Source organism: Calypte anna, chromosome 1 (assembly GCF_003957555.1).
Source record: "Calypte anna isolate BGI_N300 chromosome 1, bCalAnn1_v1.p, whole genome shotgun sequence".
Taxonomy (NCBI): Eukaryota; Metazoa; Chordata; class Aves; order Apodiformes; family Trochilidae; genus Calypte; species Calypte anna.
The window spans coordinates 30,368,857-30,387,405 of NC_044244.1; the positions used below are offsets into that span (position 1 = coordinate 30,368,857).

Below are 18,549 nucleotides of genomic sequence, written 5' to 3' on the forward strand. Positions count from 1 at the left end.
CAGTTTTCTAACAATGTATTCCTGTCCTCATCTTTAGCCATAGAATTTTGGGGCTTTATCTTTAGCAGTGTGTATAGTGGTTTTATCTGCAAAAACCTCAAATCCTCATTTTCCATCCTCTTGAGGTTGTGTCCAGGATGATTTGACTTCCACAAAGAAAAATTTGCTCTCTTATAACTTGATGTTGGCAGAGGTTTTTACATGTTTCATTTTGGATTATACAATTAACTATTAAGAGGCAAAAAGTGGATCGCTGGAGGATTTAGCTAGCAAAGTGTGATCATGCTGTTTTAACATTTGACATGGGACAGCAGTTTTCACATTGTATTATGATTGATTCTGGCCTCTTCCGTAGAGATTCAGGTTGAAGTTGAAGACTTAAGTATCTCTGTTCAGTAGTCAATTAAAAAAAATCCTTTACTGATTAAACAACTACTCTTCAAAACTTTGTAAGTTTTTTCTTCTAAGTAGAAGCTAAATGTGAAGGCTTACCCTCTTCATTGCTTTTCCAAAAGGAAACATCCTAAAGGCAAGTGTGTACCAACTAGTAAATTCCCAGACAATACTTCTGTGTGCTTTTTAAAATAATGACTGGAGGCTTTTCCTTAAATAAAAGTCCTTTCATAAAAGTAAAGGCAACTCAAATTAAGCACATTCTGTAGATTTTACCTGCATGCCCTGGTCTTTTTGACCAAGGTCTTTTGATAGTATTAATTAGAAAAATCTGTTTGTCACAAACAGTGAGAATTAAGACTTTCTTCTGGCTGTTCTTGTCTTTGCTAAAATGAGGTAATAATCTTTTCTGTGCAAGTAATCCTCTCTACTTAACAACACTTGGGTGTCATTTAGCAGCACTGCAGTGGAAAATAAAATTTTTCCTTCCAATTTAGAATATCTGTAGTATTCTATTTTTCAAGAAAATAATGGCACCAAGCTTGGTATGAATGCTGTAATTTAGTAATTACATTTGCATAGCAGAATTTCTCCTGCTGTTCAGCTGGTTGTACTTCCTGTCCTTCCCTTTTAATCCAGATTTATATGTGACTTTGTTTTGTGATCATAACCAAAAGAGGAGCTGTATTTTCATTAGTGAGTCAAAGGAATGTATAGATTTTTTATTAGTAACAGTGCTTATTCTATTGTAATTTACATATTTGAATGTGTAAATATTAGATAAATTATATTAACATACATCATAATTAGTTTTTTTTTCTTGCAAAACTTAATTCCTTGATTAATTCTTGAATTTCAACACGAATAGCTACAAATATCCATTTACAGATCAGACCATAGATTTGTAAAGTAATTGTAGATAAGTTGACCAAGTGTGGGTTTGGTGATCAGGTAGTGAGGTGGATCAGGAACTGGTTGAAAGGAAGGAGTCAGAGAGTTGTAGTCAATGGGGCAGAATCTGGTTGGAGGTGTATGACTAGTGGAGTCCCTCAGGGGTCGGTACTGGGACCAGTGTTGTTCAATATCTTCATCAACGACTTGGATGAGGGTATAGAGTGTACCCTCAGCAAGTTTGCTGATGACACTAAGCTGGGAGGAGTGGCTGACACACCGGAAGGCCGTGCGGCCATTCAGAGAGACTTAGACAGGCTAGAGAGTTGGGCAGAGAGAAACATGATGAAGTTCAACAAGGGGAAGTGTAGAGTTTTGCATTTGGGGAAGAACAACACGATGTCCCAGTATAGGTTGGGGGCTGACCTGCTGGAGAGCAGTGTAGGTGAAAGAGACCTGGGGGTCCTGGTAGACAAGAGGATGACCATGAGCCAGCAATGTGCCCTTGTGGCCAAGAAGGCCAATGGCATCCTGGGGTGCATTAGGAAGGGTGTGGTTAGTAGGTCAAGAGAGGTTCTCCTCCCCCTCTATTCTGCATTGGTGAGGCCACACCTGGAGTATTGTGTCCAGTTCTGGGCCCCTCAGTTCAAGAAGGACAGGGAAGTGCTTGAAAGAGTCCAGCGCAGAGCTACGAAGATGATTAAGGGAGTGGAACATCTCCCTTATGAGGAAAGGCTGAGGGAGCTGGGTCTCTTTAGTTTGGAGAAAAGGAGACTGAGGGGTGACCTCATCAATGTTTTCAAATATGTAAGGAGCGAGTGTCAGGGAGATGGAGTTAGGCTTTTCTCAGTGATTACCAGTGATAGGACAAGGGGTAATGGGTGTAAATTGGAGCATAGGAGGTTCAAGTTGAATATTCGAAAAAATTTTTTTACTGTAAGGGTGACAGAGCCCTGGAACAGGCTGCCCAGGGAGGTTGTGGAGTCTCCTTCACTGGAGACATTCAAAACCCGCTTGGACACGTTCCTGCGCGATGTACTCTAGGTGGCCCTGCTCTGGCAGGGGGGGTTGGACTAGATGATCTTTCGAGGTCCCTTCCAACCCCTAGGATTCTATGATTCTATGATTTGAATTCCAGTCTGCTGAAGTGATTTGCTGTATTTATAAAGGGTTTTGGATGGTGTTTGTTGCTTCTCTCCTTGCACTTACTTACGATGATGTGGAAAACGCAGCAGAAGCTTTTAAATGTCTCTCAACAATCTTGCTCTTCTATCAGGAGCTAAAATGTACTGAGACTGGAAGGGGTCACCATCTTCTCCTACAATGAGTTCACTGTTTGTAGGAGGTGGAGGAGGATGAACTGCCTTTTTGTTTCTTTTTTGTTTTTTTCTTTTGCAATTATGATTATTGTATTTAATTGTTTGTGGAAAACTGTCCATATAGTTTCAGTATATGCTTCAGCAGAGTGCTTCTGTGGTGGTGTTCATTGAGCATTAATGCATACTGTTGGTGCTTGAGAGGAAGGCTTTCATTTTAAGAAAGAACTAAACTTGTTGTGTATCCTCCCACGAGTGAAAACTATTACAATTAGATTAACCAGGATATTAAGAAGTTTTTAAAGAACAATCCTTTTCATATTTTGAAAGCATTTTAAAGTAATAGAAATAACAGTATTTAAAGAAATATAATCCCCTAGAAACTAAGTGTATTTTTAATTCTTTCTTCAGTTTTGGAAGGATATTGTTGAGGATATTGAAGTTCGTGATCTCATTTCTGACAGAAGCAAATCTCAAGGTGAGACATCTTGCCAAATCTTAATACACACCCGTTGGTAAATAAAGTAAAGGAACGACTAAAACTTATTCACTTACTTTGTAGAAATTCCATCAGAAGAATGGATTTGGGAATCCTTATTTCATCCACCTCGCAAATTGGGCATTAATGATATTGAAGGGCAGCGTGTGCTTCAGATCGCGGTGATTTTACGTAACCTTTCTTTTGAAGAGGGAAATGTGAAACTTCTGGCAGCCAACAGGACTTGTCTGCGGTTCCTGCTGCTCTCTGCTCACAGTCATTTTATTTCTCTACGGCAGTTGGGGCTTGACACGCTGGGAAATATTGCAGCAGAGGTAATGTGCTTCAAAACAGAACAATTAAAATGTAATTTGATAAAAGAATTACTTCAGCATTACTTAAATTAACTGCTTTTTCTCCTTGAGCATTGGATAGAGCAGGAAATAAATTATTTTCTGAATTTGTAAATAGCAATTTGAAAACAAGGATTCATGGCCAAACCAAAAATACAGACTATATGTGTCAGTTTGGTTAAATACAAGCTGGTGAAGAAGGATGATTGTCCAGGGAGATGCAAGATATTCATAGTGCATAATTTGCAGTTCAGTTTCCCAGAGAAAAAGGAAAGAATGTAGTTAAATTCTGCAGAGTGTATGCTAACTTCTTAACTTCATAATTATAACCTTTAGTCATAATTTTAAAGTTGTATGTTTGAGGAAGGGAGTAGTAGAGGTTTTATGCTGTGTGCAGTGGGCACTAAGTGTAGCACTAAGCTACACATGTGCCTCCAGTTGTACTGCCTGACTCACACAAGATACTCTTTTCTTTTCAAAGAGATTTGAACTTAATAAAATACACGATTTCAGTATGTCATATCATTGTGCAAATAAACTATTCATATTTTTAGGTAGATGTGTTCAGATATTCCTTGTATTATAAAATTTAACAGGTAAATGAAATGCTTAGATATCAAAGAATGAGACTTGGAAGTATTGGGTCACTGCTGAATATTAAAAAATAATATGAATTTCATTTACCATTTATCCAATGTCTCTTATTTAAGAGAGAATGTTACATATTATAAAGCCTGAGAGCTCGGATTGAGAAGCAGAAGTAGATAGAAACAGGATGAATGATTATGGTAGCATTTGGGAAGGAATGTTTGTAATTTCTCAAATTGCTTTGTTTGATATTGGATTATATTTGTGTAAACTGTTGACTGCCTCAGAATAAAGTTATTTTCCTTATTATTAACACTGGAAAGTGTAAATCAGACTGCTACTTCAGAACAGAAAGGGAGAAGGAGGATCAATATGCCCCCTACAATAAAAAGCTCACAGGGTTCTGTTTTTGTGAATTTAAATGTCATTTACACACTTTTGAGTCTTCTGTTTTGACAGGCAAATTTAAGGATTTGAGCCATTAGCACTATATGGACAGTGTTACTCATAGAATTTTTTCTTTTCTTCATCAGCTTCTTTTGGATCCTGTTGATTTCAAAACTACTCATCTAATGTTTCACACTGTTACAAAATGCCTCATGTCAAGGGATAGATTTTTAAAAATGAGAGGTAAGATCTTTAGCTATTCTATTGTTGTATTCGTATTGTAATTATTAGTGTTTAAAACTATTTCTTATTTGTTCTTCAGGCATGGAAATCTTGGCAAATCTTTGTAAGGCTGAAGATAATGGTGTCTTAATTTGTGAATATGTGGATCAAGAATCCTATAAAGAGATCATATGTCATCTCACTCTACCAGATGTGCTGCTTGTAATCTCAGCACTTGAGGTGCTATACATGCTCACAGAAATGGGGGAAGTGGCCTGCTCAAAGATTGCCAAGGTTGAGAAGAGCATAGGTAAGGGAGAAGCAAAATCTGTTACACCTACTTACGTAGGAAAAAAGACTTGGCAGTATGTAGCTTGGGTTTTTTTTAATGTCATGAAGGAAGTATATAAAAATCTATAATAAAGCATGCAGAGGCTTATTTGCCTTCAACATGTGGCAACTTGAAAACAAATCAACATGTTCCAGCAGCATTCATTTGTCTTATCCTAATGTCATTGTTGGTTTTACATTTAATACTTTAGATACATTAGTGTGTCTGGTTTCTATGGACATCCAGATGTTTGGACCTGATGCACTTACTGCTGTAAAACTCATTGAACATCAGTGCATTAGCCAGCAAGGAATACCTGATGTCAGACCACAAGTAATGGATCATGGTTCTTCACAGGCCCATGCAACAGGTGTCCCAGGTTAGTAGCACTGCAAGAGAACATACTGAGCATTCTGGGTTGTTCCCTTGATTTGCAAAGAATTAGATGTCCATTTTACATTGTTTTAGACAGAACATTATTGTTTAAAGTTTGAAAAGTGTTTTCTTAATTGTAAATTAAGTCATAATTATGATTAATTTCTGTACTTTGGGGCTTAAATACTGTCCCTTTGGAAATGGATGGCACAGCTAACTACTATTGTTTGAGTATCTCATTCAGTTTTCTTCTAAGAAGAGCACATAGCAATCTACCACGTGCACAAAAGGTCACAGTATCACAGAATGTTAGGGCTTGGAAAGGATCTCTGGAGATCATTTAGTCGAGTCCAAATAGATGGAACATCCCCAAGATGGAACATAGCTGTTCCTTCTGGGGAAAAAATGGAGAAAGAATCATTATGACAGACACTGGATTGCATGTCTAAGTTCCTAGAATGGGTGCAGATACCACAGTGAAAGTGACTGGAAAAGAATATGACTAAAGGGACAAACAAGAATGTACAGAAGAAACTGAAGTGACATTGGAAAAAAAATCTTCATGTTGTATTTGCATCTACTTAGGAATTGGAAAAATAATTGCTGTGTGTTTGTGTCTGTTCTGGTGGAATATTGTGCTACTCTTAAATCATGTTCAGTACTCTGTAGTCCTGAAAACATGGACCATGATAATGAACCTGGAAACTGTGTTGATCACCAAGTTCATACATCATTAGTGCACTACAGTGATGGCTTTGGCCATTGTAGACCCTGCTTCCTGGGGTGAATTGTGCAAATACAAAGTCTTAGTGCACCTTAGTGATTTACTTAGCTGGATTCTTGCTACCAAAACCAGAAGAAACTACCAGTGAAAAACATGGAGTCAAAGTGCTTCTTTCAGGAGAATAATAATTTCAGCAAGTTGTGGTTTGTTTTTTTTTCTTCTTTTCTTCATTCTCCACAGCCTCCAGGACAGCATCACATGTTGCTCCACCACCAGGAATAGTAGAAATAGACAGTGAGAAATTTGCATGTCAGTGGTAAGTGTATAGTTCTATTACAATACTTTCCTGAAGAAGAAAACCAAAAATGCCTGCATTAGTGTGTCAAAGAATTTTCTAGCTTTCTTCTATTTCCTGTTAGACTAATTTTTCTGAAAAATATAATAACTATTATGTCATTCCTTTGAAGAATTATGAAAGAAAAAGCTGAACCAGAATATTTAATCTTTGGTAGTTGTTTTTTTGAAATTAGTTGTCTTTTCCCTTAGACTAGAACATAATTTGAATTTTGACACTGATCCTGATTTTATTTTTTTAAAATTGTCAAGAAGCATCAGTTGTCTTACTGATCAGACAAAGGGCTTTCAAGATAAATTGGGTAGAATTTGTCAAAGCTTAGTGCTTTAGTTTCACTTATGCTTGCAGAAAAGCTTAAATTGTGTATAGGAAATGTTGCAGGTTTTTGCTGGTCAACTGATGTTTCCATGCTTCTGCTTAAACACTCTGAAGTATTGTTAATGTGCACTGCTGAAAGACTGAGATATTTCACATTTAGACACTGGAGTTGAAGCCTCTGCAGCTCAAATTAGTGATTTGCAGGTTGGTGTCTACCCAAATTCAGGTTTTTAGGATGCCTTTTTAATGGATGGAGTGGGAGACTCCCACAGTAGTAAAACAAATGCCTTCTCTGCCTGGTTTCTGATGAGTTTACACCTTATTTTTTGGTGCCACCTTCTCTCTATAGAGAGAGTACTAAACTTGTAGTTTTCAGTACTAAAGTTGTAGGCAAGGTGAATTTCATACTCTGCATAAAAGTGTAAAATAGAAGTTTTTTGACTGTTAAGTATGGGTAGAATACCATGCTGCAACTGTGCAGTGTCATCAAATGACGGAAAACCAGAAAGCAAACCATGTAGCATTTTATCAGGAAGATTTGGAATGCTTACTTTGTCTGGTTCTGTATGTTTCTGCAGCTGTCAGTGATGAATACTACTATTTTGTGCTTGGTTTTCTTCTGGTTAGTCTTAGGTGGATATAGATAGTGGAAAACTAAAATTAATATCTAGTATCTAAAATATATTCTGGCCTGCCAAAAAAAAAAAAAAAAAAAAAAAAAAGTCAAATTGAGGGCTGAGGAGTAGCTGCTTCTGAGCATTTTCATCAGTGCTAACATGGAGTGTCTTACATTCATGTAAATTTTCATGGTATGTTTTAGTCATTGTTTCCTATTGAGAGAAATGGGAAAATTAATAAATCATGACAGTAATATTTAGAAACATTACTGTCTCTTGGAAGCAGCAGAAAGAGAAGGTATTTAAACTGACCTTCTTGGATATATTATTAGCCAGCTTAGCCCACGTAGACCTACATGCAAGCTAAGTATGTGTGACAGTAATGTGCTAATCACAGATCCCATTTCACCACTCTAAGTCCTGAATATCTTCAGTTTGCTGGTACCAGTGACAGTGTGTCAGCCTACATGACATACCCAACTGGACATTGCAAATTTAATAACTAGGCTCTCTGTTACACTGTGTGATCCCAGTTTTTGTGATAATAGAATTGTAACTTAACTGCAGTAGTAATGGAGTTGTCTTAATCTTTACTGGTTATGAGAGAACACAATTTAAAGAGTGTAATAATTTGCTACAATTTGCTTTCTCTGTTGTGAAGCATCTAGTTACATTGGGAGTGTAGGACTCTGCAAAGGAGAATGCACTGTTGTTTTTCAAAGTGTTAGGACCTCTATAGTGATTGTTGACAATTTAAAAAGCATTTTAGTTCTGCCTGAGCCTGTATTCTGGTACTGACATATATGCATTGTATGAGAGTTGTTACTTACCTTCCTTTGCTGCTGGGGATGAACCATTCCCATGTCTCTGGATTGGAATAGTGGGTTTGAAAGAAATAAAATTAAACTGATAGCAAACATTTCTCTCACCACTTTCTGATTGGGAGTTGGATGATTTTTGTGCTTGTGGAGAATCTGTAGGATATGCAAATGCTTCCTCTGCCTGGCAGAACAGGTTGTTCAAGGATTTTAATTGATGTCCTTGTAATTCCTGGGACTCCAGGATTGAGAGTGTGTGTATTTGTGTGCATTAAATCCCAGCCCCTCCTCCCTTCCCACTCCTATCAGAATGACAGGGTTGAGATTGTTATTTTGTGTCTGATTTACTTGTTCTTTAAAGTAAGACTGCATTAGCCTAGCCCTTAACAAAAACTTGGGTTTGAAACAACTGTTTGATTTTTTTGATTGAAATTCCTGATTAAGAATTAGCTAGCATTCAGTGCATCTTTTGCTTAAGTACAATCATTAAGAACAAGAGTTGAGCTATGGAGAGGAGACATCACCAAACGTTGCATTGATTTTTGGTTTTGTTTCAGAGTATGGAGGTCCCATGTATTGAACCATAAACAGTGAAAAGAAAAAAAATGGAGTAGACTTTTGATAAGTCTCTATTAAATGCTATTTTCCACATTTTGTTATCGGGTCTCAAAAGTCTCTGATACAGATAGAAGTGTTTTAACAGCCCTTTTAAAAGTACTCTCTAGGTTTTACTTCATAGTTTGGGGGGTTTTTCCATCCTCAGGTTGAACGCACATTTTGAGGTGAATCTTGATTGCTCAGTCTCCCGAGCAGAAATGTACTCTGAATACCTCTCTACCTGTAGTAAATTGGCTCGAGGTGGAATCCTAACATCAACTGGATTTTATAAATGTCTAAGGTAAGATAAAAATTCATACAATAAGCAAGAAACAATCATATATGCTCAATACTTACCTGTCACTTTAGATTTCTCTGAGAAGATCTACTGAATTGAGTTTCAGATTTTGAGTTTTGTCCAGTTTTTTAATTATAATTGAAACAAATGTTTAAAGTTTGTTTAACTTTATTTCGTTTTATTTCAAGATACTTGGTAGGTGACCTTTTCTGCTTCTAGTCCTTTTAATTCCTTCTGAAGTAATTTTTGGAGATACTGTAGTTTTCACTTAGCTTGTATAAGATCTTTGTCAACCATCTGGTGTATATGTTAGTGCTTAATAATGAATGCTCAGATGCTGTTTTGCAAAAAATGCAGGCATGTGAGCAGTTACCCTGCACACAAGAGCAGTTAGTTAAAACAAAAACCTTGTAAGAGGATTGAGTTACTGTGTTTATTAACCTAGATTTCTGTTGCATTTTTTAGAACTGTCTTTCCAAATCATACAGTGAAGAGAGTAGAAGATCCAAGTAACAATGGTCAAGCACATATACATGTGGTAGGAGTGAAAAGGAGAGCTATACCACTTCCCATTCAGATGTACTATCAGCAGCAACCAACTTCTACCCCAGTTGTCCGGGTTGATTCAATTCCTGATGTGTCTTCGTCTCCTTCGCAAGCAGGTTTTTAAATTACTTAAATATCAAGTATTTTGCATTGATTCTGAAATGACAATAAAAGACAAAAGTTTTTCAAAAGTTTGAAAGCATTGGAAGTCAGGGCCACATATCTTGATTGGTTTTACTAAACAATGTTAGGGACAGTGTTGCAGTATGTTCTTGCGTGCCATTCTACTGTTTGACATGTTAACTCATAAACTCATCAGTCAGCAGACAAGCTATTGTTGCTGCAATCATTAATTCAGATGCAATATAATTGCAAAGAGAAACCACTTAATGTAGAACTACAAATTCAAGCCTTGGATTTTTAAAAATTTGTTTCTGTGTTTTTAAATAATTTTTGCTTCCAAACTTTTACTGTGTTTACTTCGACAGGGATCCCACATGGGCTACCAGGCGTAGGAAATCACTATCCAAGGACCCCTATTAACCAGTCTTCAACTTTGACAGCAACACAGATGTCTTTTCCAATTCAAGGTGTTCATACTGTGGCACAGACTGTTTCTAGAATTCCACAGAATCTTTCTGTTCACACACAGCAGCAGAATGCTCCAATGACTGTTATACAGAATAAAGGTCCAATACCATGTGAAGTAGTGAAGGCCGCAGTAATACAGAGCTCTGTTCCTCAGTCTGCAGTTCCTGTTACTATTGCTGTAGGAGGAGCACCACAAGCTTCTAATCAAAACCACAGCACTACGGGACAACAGCCGTCTGTTACTGTTGTTGGTTCTCAGACGTTGCTTCACCACCAACCTGTAATTCAACAACAGTCTCCACTGCATGCAGTGGTACCAGGACAGATACCTTCAGGCACTCCTGTTACGGTAATTCAGCAAGCTGTACCTCAGGGTCATATATTTGGCAGAGTACAAAACATACCAGCATGTAGTTCAGCAGTTTCACAGGGACAGCAGCTAATCAGCACATCATCACAACCTGGGCAGACACCATCTCAGCAGTCCTCTGCTGGTAACCAGCAACAAGATACAGTCATCATAGCACCACAGCAGTATGTCACAACCTCTGCATCTAACATTGTTTCTGCCACCACAGTGCAAAATTTCCAAGTAGCAGCTGGGCAGGTGGTTACAATCGCAGGTGTCCAGAACCCACCAACATCCAGAGTAGGGTTTCAGAATATTGCACCAAAGCCTCTGCCATCTCAGCAAGTTTCTCCTGCTGTGGTGCAGCAGCCAATGCAGTCACAGCAGCAGCCTCCACCACCATCCCAGCAAAGTGTAGTGATCGTAAGCCAGCCAGCTCAGCAAGGTCAAACATATGCACCAGCCATTCATCAAATAGTGCTTGCTAATCCAGCTTCTATTCCTGCTGGTCAAACCGTCCAGCTGACTGGACAGCCAAGCATTACTCCATCTTCCTCACCATCCCCAGGTCCAGTGACAAATAATCAAGTCCCAACAGTTATGTCATCTTCACCTAGCACACCTCAGTCACAAGGGCCCCCTCCTACTGTCAGCCAGATGCTTTCTGTAAAGAGGCAGCAGCAGCAGCAACATTCACCAGCATCGTCGCAGCAGCAGGTACAGGTACAACAACCAATACAAATGCAAGTTCAGTCACAACAACCTAATACAGGAGTTGGCCAGCCTAACTCTGGGGAGTCTAGTCTGATAAAACAATTGCTTCTTCCAAAAAGAGGCCCCTCGACTCCAGGGGGAAAGCTTATACTCCCAGCTCCACAGATTCCTCCACCTAACAATGCAAGAGCTCCTAGCCCTCAGGTGGTTTATCAGATGGCCAATAACCAGGCACCAGGTTTTGGAGTTCAAGGACAGTCTCCAGCTCAGCAGCTGCTAGTTGGACAGCAAAATGTTCAGCTGGTCCCGGGTGCAATCCCACCCCAAGGGGCAGTACAAACAGTACCCATTTCTAATTTACAGATATTGCCAGGCCAGTTGATCTCTAACAGCCCAGCAACTATTTTCCAAGGGACTACTGGCAACCAGGTTACGATAACAGTTGTGCCAAATACGAGTTTTGCTACTGCAACTGTGAGTCAGGGAAATGCAACTCAGATCATTGCTCCAGCAGGAATTGCAGTGAGTGGAGCACAGACAGGAGTTGGGCTACAGGTGCAAACACTTCCAGCTACTCAAGCACCTTCAGCTGGACAATCAGCGTGTACTGCTGCTCCCCCATTCAAAGGTGATAAAATAATATGCCAAAAGGAGGAAGAAGCAAAGGAAGCAACGGGTTTACACATTCATGAACGTAAAATTGAAGTTATGGAGAATCCTTCCTGCCGAAGAGGAGCTGCAAACACCAGCAATGGGGATGCAAAAGAAAATGAAATGCAGGTGGGAAGTCTTTTAAATGGGAGAAAGTATAGTGACTCCAGTCTACCTCCTTCTAACTCAGGGAAAACTCAGAATGAGGCCAATCAGTGCTCCCAAGTCAGTAATGGGCCATCATTAGAAATGGGTGAGAACGGAGCTCCTGGAAAGCAGAACTTTGAACAAATGGACACACAGGAAATTAAAAGTGATTTGAAGAAGCCCCTAGTTAATGGAATCTGTGATTTTGATAAAGGAGATGGTTCTCATTTGAGCAAAAACATTCCAAATCACAAAACTTCCAATCATGTAGGAAATGGTGAGATATCTTCAGTGGAACAACAAGGGAATTTGGATGCTACGCAGCAAGATACTGCCAAAGGTGATCAAGGGGAAAGAATTTCTAATGGGCCTGTATTAACTTTGAGTAGTTCACCTGTTGTAAGCGGTACACAGGAGGCTGCAAAACTGTTAACCCAGCAACTTAGTGGTACCAACACTGATTTATCTAATGGACCTCTAGCTTCAAGTTTGAATTCAGATGTGCCTCAGCAACGCCCAAGTGTAGTTGTCTCACCACAATCTACAGCCTCTGTTATACAGGGGCATCAAATCATAGCAGTTCCACACTCAGGACCTAGAGTGTCCCAGTCTACCCTGTCATCCGAAGTTCGGTCTACTAATGGCACAGCAGAATGCAAAACTGTAAAGAGGCCAGCAGAGGATAATGACAGGGAAACTGTTCCAGGAATTCCAAATAAAGTAGGAGTTAGAATTGTTACAATCAGTGACCCCAACAATGCTGGTTGCAGTGCAACTATGGTTGCTGTGCCAGCTGGAGCGGATCCAAGCACTGTAGCGAAAGTAGCAATAGAAAGTGCTGTTCAACAAAAGCAGCAGCATCCCACCACGTATATACAAAGCATGGTCACACAGGTATGTGGCAGTGTTTCTTTATATGTTTGTTTCAACTGTGATTCTGACTAATGCTGTGAAATAATGGGGGTGAAAATGTAAACTCAGTCAATATCTCTTGCACGGTATTTAAAATATTCAGAAAATTATGGTTGCTGTTCTTGCAAGGACTAAAGCTCTAACAGTTTGCATGCTTCTTTGATGTCAGTAACAGCAGTCTGCAGCTTGATAATAAACATTAAGGAAAGAACTTCTGCTCACTGATTTCTTTCTTAAAAGATTAACAGTTCTGAAATCAACAATTACTAGCATACTATCATAAAAATGTTATAATTGTTCTGCATTTTACTCTTGGTCCTTCTTGACTGCTGAGGGCTGAATATTTCTTCTGTGCAAGTTAATCACTGAAGCTGCTTCTGGCTTACTGAAATGAGTTTAAGTTCTTGCATTTAGAGGTGCTCTTGAAGGGCTTGCTTTAAGTTTTCACTACAGTCAAGACAAAGTATTGATTTGTAAATTTGTAGAAATACTTGTTTGTTTATTGCAAAATATTTGTAATGTTAATTGATACAATATGCATTGTTGGGGCATTTTTTCTATTTGACAAACTTTGAAGAGGGCTTTTTTCTTTGCGTGATATTTTTGGTTTGGTTTGGTTTTGTTGTCATTTTTTCCTTGATAGGTGTTTTTTTAAACAATTCCAAGTAGTTACTCCCTAACACTTTACTAGAAATGAGGTATGGCTGTCAGTTGTATGAGCATTAATAAGTACAGATAATCATGTCCAGGATTATTCCAGATTCTCTAGAATTTGTTTTCATCTTGTGCGTGGACATAAAATCCCTCTTCAAAAAATAATCCTAACCTGTATGGGAGCAAAAAGAACAGATTAGCAGGTCTGGCAGGCAGAGTTCTGACAGACTGTGGAGAGGAGACATGAAATCTTGAATGTATATTAGTGCATTTTGACCTTGAAGTAAGACAGGTCTTTTATTCCTGATCTTCCCTTTTTGTTTGGTTTGTTGGATTTTTTTTTTTATGGTTGTTTTTGATGGGGTAGCAGATCTAAACCTTATGGACTGAAGCAGAGCTAAAATTCAAAAGTCAACAAGTTGCTAGTGCTACTACACTTCCCAGCTTTCTGTTGGAAGCTCTTGGTTTTCCTTTACCTAAAAGGACTATAAAAGTTAACAAGTTTTCTTTCTTACTCTTTTTAGTTTGTTTAACTGCCACAGTGCACAGTTATGTTTATCAAGAAAGCTATGCCTTGTTTGTTACTGTAAAAAGCAAGTGTGTCTTCAGCTGTTGCACAGTTTAAATTTAAATTTTGAATTTCTGTTATAGCTTTGCTAAGGATTTGACTGAAATAGAAAATGCTAGGACAGTGTCTCTGGAATAGATTAAATATTATCCATGGTTATTCCCTGGATATGTGGCTGGCAAGCATTTTCAGTTGTGTCTTAAACAGCTATCAGATTTTAAGATTTTTGAGGAGATTAGTACAGGTAACTAATTTGTTAGTTAGCTAATTGTATTAGCTGTTCTATCATGATAATAGAGGGGGAAAAAAGAATATTTTCTGTGCTGATATTTTCTTTTCTCCACTATTACTAATACCACTGTCATTAATAGGTCCTACATTTTCCATTATCTGTACAAATAGAAGCAATGTCAGCTGGATATGCCATTCAGTACACATTTACAGATGAAAAGAACTTGATTTAATGTCTTGCCTGTATGGAAGCTGGCTTGTTTTCCTGCCTGTAGAATGCTCTTGCTTTCTCCAGGAATGTACAAGAAAAAGGAATTTATTAGTTTTGATCTTTGTGAAAAATATAATTTGTTAGCTAATTGCCTTAACCATTGCATATGGCTATTTATCTATTTATGTCCATCATGATAATGCTAAGTATTGATGTAACAGAATCCACCTTAGAGTACTCTGTTCAAATACAGTGAACATCATAGTTTGGCCTCTGAACTTTAAGGACCTTTACCACTCCTTTAAAATTAATGTGTTTGACTAGAAGTAAGCTAGACTAATTACTAAAGTAATTTTGGGCAGCTTTTTTTTCCTTTTTTTCCCCAGAGCTGATGAGCAGCTGCAGTAGCCATTGTTTTGTTGGTAAAGCAGATGTTAAGTGTTTCCGATATTGAGTCTGCTTTTAGGAGTGACTTTAAGACATCCAGAAATACTAAGATGTAGCCAAAGTCCCATTAATTAGTTTAAAGATTACTTCTTTTGAGGTTAGGCCCTGTGTAATTTTCTCCCTCCTGTTTTGCAGTCTTTTTTGCATCGTAAGTGGCTGTCTTGTCCCTGGCTTTCTGGAAGGCAGCAGCTAAGGAACAGTGCTTTCACTTGAGCATCTGCATTGTTTCATCTGTTCTGCAGTATCCAATCCATACGGGGTGTCATGCAGAAAAAAGAGCAGAATGTGGTTCTTCATGCAGATAGCATGAAATTTACTACAAATACAACCCAGTGGGAATAAGGAGTTATTAGCAATGGCAAAATTCCATGGCTGCTGAAGCTGTTAGTATGTGATCTCCTGTTTGACGTAATCTTAACATTTTATTTTTAAACTGGAGCTTGAATTTGAGAGAAGTGAGAAAGGGATAGAGGAAGTAAATTTGTAATAAAATTACAACCTAATAGGAAGGATGGAAAAGGAGATGTAGAGGACAGAAGAGGGAGGAGAATATTGCTTATGCAACAGCAGCAGGATTAGTTGTCATGAAATGCAGAGAGGAAAGGGAAGATTTGTGAAAATAAGGAAGGAGAAACAAACAGAAGGGAACAGCAAATTGAAAACTAATGAAAGCAAGAAAAAGTGAATTCTTAAAGAGACTGTAGAATTTAAGAGAAGATGCATTTCACGACACAAATAATAGTTTGAAATGGGCTGGTACTTTGCTGATTTAAATGGCCTCTCAAAATAATGAACATTACACACTCTCTGTTTATGGGACAGCCCATGCAATGCTATCAAAATTCAGTGAGACAAATACAGGTGTCTTCTGTGTATACTCTGTGATTGTTCCATGTTAATGGAACACCTCAGCAGGACTCATTGAAAAATACATACATGCTGACTTTAAAGATTTTTAGTTTTGTATTTTTATGCAAAAATTGCACTATGGGTTTTGTCAGAAGGGGACCATATGATAACACAGTGTTGCTGGTTTTTTTCTTATATGTCCATCTGTGTTTTGGAAGCCCATGAGATGTAGTCTGAGAAGAGACAGAGCACTTTCCTGACTTCCTTTTCTTTTATTTCTGTGTTCAGAAATAATTCTGTGTTCATTGCTCCTGGGTCATTGCTTTCCTGAAGCGTTGTGCTGGACCAGTGGGTGAAAAAAATTGATGAATTGACAAAACAAAAACAAAAACAAAAAACCAACAAAAAAAACCTACCAAGAAAACCAAACCACCCCACAAAAAACTACATGTACATTTTCTTATCTTTTCCACTTTTTCTTACTCTTCTTCAAACACCTTCAAATCATCTGTTGAACATAACTGTGTTTGTGTTGATTTGTCCCAATTGCTGTGTGTTTTGCAGGAATGCTCTGATACCACATCAGGTTCCTAGAAATGAGGAAATCTGATTTACATGGCCTTATCTGGCTTTTGAAGTAATCACTTCCACACTCATCACTGTCATTCCCTCATAAACAACAATGCCTTCCTGTTTCTCCAAAGGCTGCCCACTTTGAAGCATGCTTGTGTGGAAATTTAGGTGGCAAAAACTGTGAGAGCATTGCCTTAACTATTTGCATCTGCTCTCTGTTGCTTGGGAAGCTGAGAATTGCCAGGCACCAGAAGGCAGGTGTGTAGCCCTAGGAGCTGTAATTCATTCCAAGCCATAGAGCAAATGAGTTTCTCAGCTGGAAGTACTGAAATGAGGAATCACTACGCTTTTATTGCTCTTCACTTGTGAAAAACACTGTTGTAAGGAGACTTAAACTTCAGTAGTCTATCAAGATAAGAACATTTATTTTAGTGCCTACCCATCTACTTGACCCCTTCCTCACACTCAAATCCTGCTACATTAATTTTCAGCTTATAGGTTACCTTTTTAAATATATTAATTGTCATGAAGAAACTAAACCTAAAATTCTGTAATACCAAATTATAAGTCCTATGATACTTTAAAAATATTTTTTACTAATAATTAACTATTTTTTGTTGATTAAAAGTTATTTGCTGTGGGTATGCACATACTAATGGCAAGGAATTAAACGTAGAGCATGATGCTTTCAAACTGCATATGGCTTTATGTGTCAACAGGACTCGCATCACACTGGGATGCAGTGTGTTCTCTTCCTCATGGCACAGTAGGCCTTTTAAATAAAATGGTCAGGCATTATGCTAAAATAGAGTTACCACAGGGTTTGTTATTCGTACCACATAGGGAGCTCATGTGCACAAATCAAGGAGCTCTTGTGCATGAAAATAAATTAGTGTATTTCGTACACAGTCCATTCTAGGTAGCAAGTTTTACTCTTAGTTTACGAGATTGTGCTGGACTTCCTCCCCCTTCCTCCAATATCTCAATTATAAAATCCCCTTTTGCTTATTACAAGTAAGCTGTAGTATCTGTTCTTTGGCAGGCATTAAGGGTTTGTGTTTATATAGTTTTAAGAATTCAGTCAACCATACTGAGATTGGTGATGGCTGCTAGAGGTACCTTTCAGTCAGAAACCCAATAACACCAGATTTGCAAAACTGCTCAGTGGTGGCAATTGCAAATCATATGATGGATGAGCCTAACCCCAATGTAAAAAGATGGCCTGAAGTGCTTTCAAGTGCAGTGGAGTACTGAGTGTTGGATTTCTTGAGGCACTTGGAATTACTGAAAGTTTTTGCTAAAGGAGATTTTTGTGAAATCCTTATGCCATGAGGAATTTTTTCAATGTTATTTCTCCCAGAAAGACGTAGAAAAAAATAAGTATCTTTCATAGTTCTGTGTGTTAAAGAAATAAATGAGTTTACATAGCCATTGCATCATGATACTGTAAAGTAGGTAACGCATAGCAAGTATTTCGGAAAAAAAAAGGAGTTTCACTTCTGAAAAATCAATGGCTGTACCGTATTTCAGGGATGTCCCATGCATCGTGCATTCCTAAACTGATACATGGAAATAGAGCAGGGAAGAAAACAAAAATTAGCAGCATTTCTGATATATTGAAGGAAGTGAGGAAGGTTTTGAGATGTTTGAACATAAAATAATTTTCTAAAATAAAACCTAGGAAAACAAACGTCATTTTGTATCATCTGTTGATTTTAAAATATAATCAGCACAGCTGGTAGGCAAGCAATAAATTTGACTTAAAAATACATGGGAATTGTAACCATCTAATGCTATGTGTTTGAGTGAAGCTACTTTTCATCACAGCAGTAATAAGAGAATTCTAAGCAATAACAATTCCTTCAGAAATTTATTTTCAATTTATCAGCTCTTTTTTTCCTATTTAGAAAAAAAATGAGAGAAATCAGAGAGGAAACTGAATTTTGTCCTGAAAAGTTGTTTTCCTTCTGTTCTCTTTCATTTTCAGCATGTAACATTTTGTGTTGTACATCTCAGATCTCCTTGTTTAAAATAAACAATTTTAA

At 38.0% G+C, this 18,549-nt stretch overlaps 1 protein-coding gene across 1 annotated transcript in view; it reads left to right on the forward strand.

Annotated features, from left to right (window-relative positions):
- The window catches only part of ARID2 (AT-rich interaction domain 2), a 107,652-nt gene that overhangs the window by 65,467 nt on the left and 23,636 nt on the right, over nucleotides 1-18,549 (forward strand). The window contains exons 7-15 of the mRNA XM_030450569.1: nucleotides 3,012-3,078; nucleotides 3,163-3,413; nucleotides 4,553-4,649; nucleotides 4,729-4,938; nucleotides 5,171-5,338; nucleotides 6,299-6,374; nucleotides 8,930-9,064; nucleotides 9,527-9,723; nucleotides 10,096-12,953. Of these exons, the coding sequence (XP_030306429.1) occupies nucleotides 3,012-3,078; nucleotides 3,163-3,413; nucleotides 4,553-4,649; nucleotides 4,729-4,938; nucleotides 5,171-5,338; nucleotides 6,299-6,374; nucleotides 8,930-9,064; nucleotides 9,527-9,723; nucleotides 10,096-12,953 (4,059 nt within the window). The remainder of the gene's footprint in view (nucleotides 1-3,011; nucleotides 3,079-3,162; nucleotides 3,414-4,552; nucleotides 4,650-4,728; nucleotides 4,939-5,170; nucleotides 5,339-6,298; nucleotides 6,375-8,929; nucleotides 9,065-9,526; nucleotides 9,724-10,095; nucleotides 12,954-18,549) is intronic.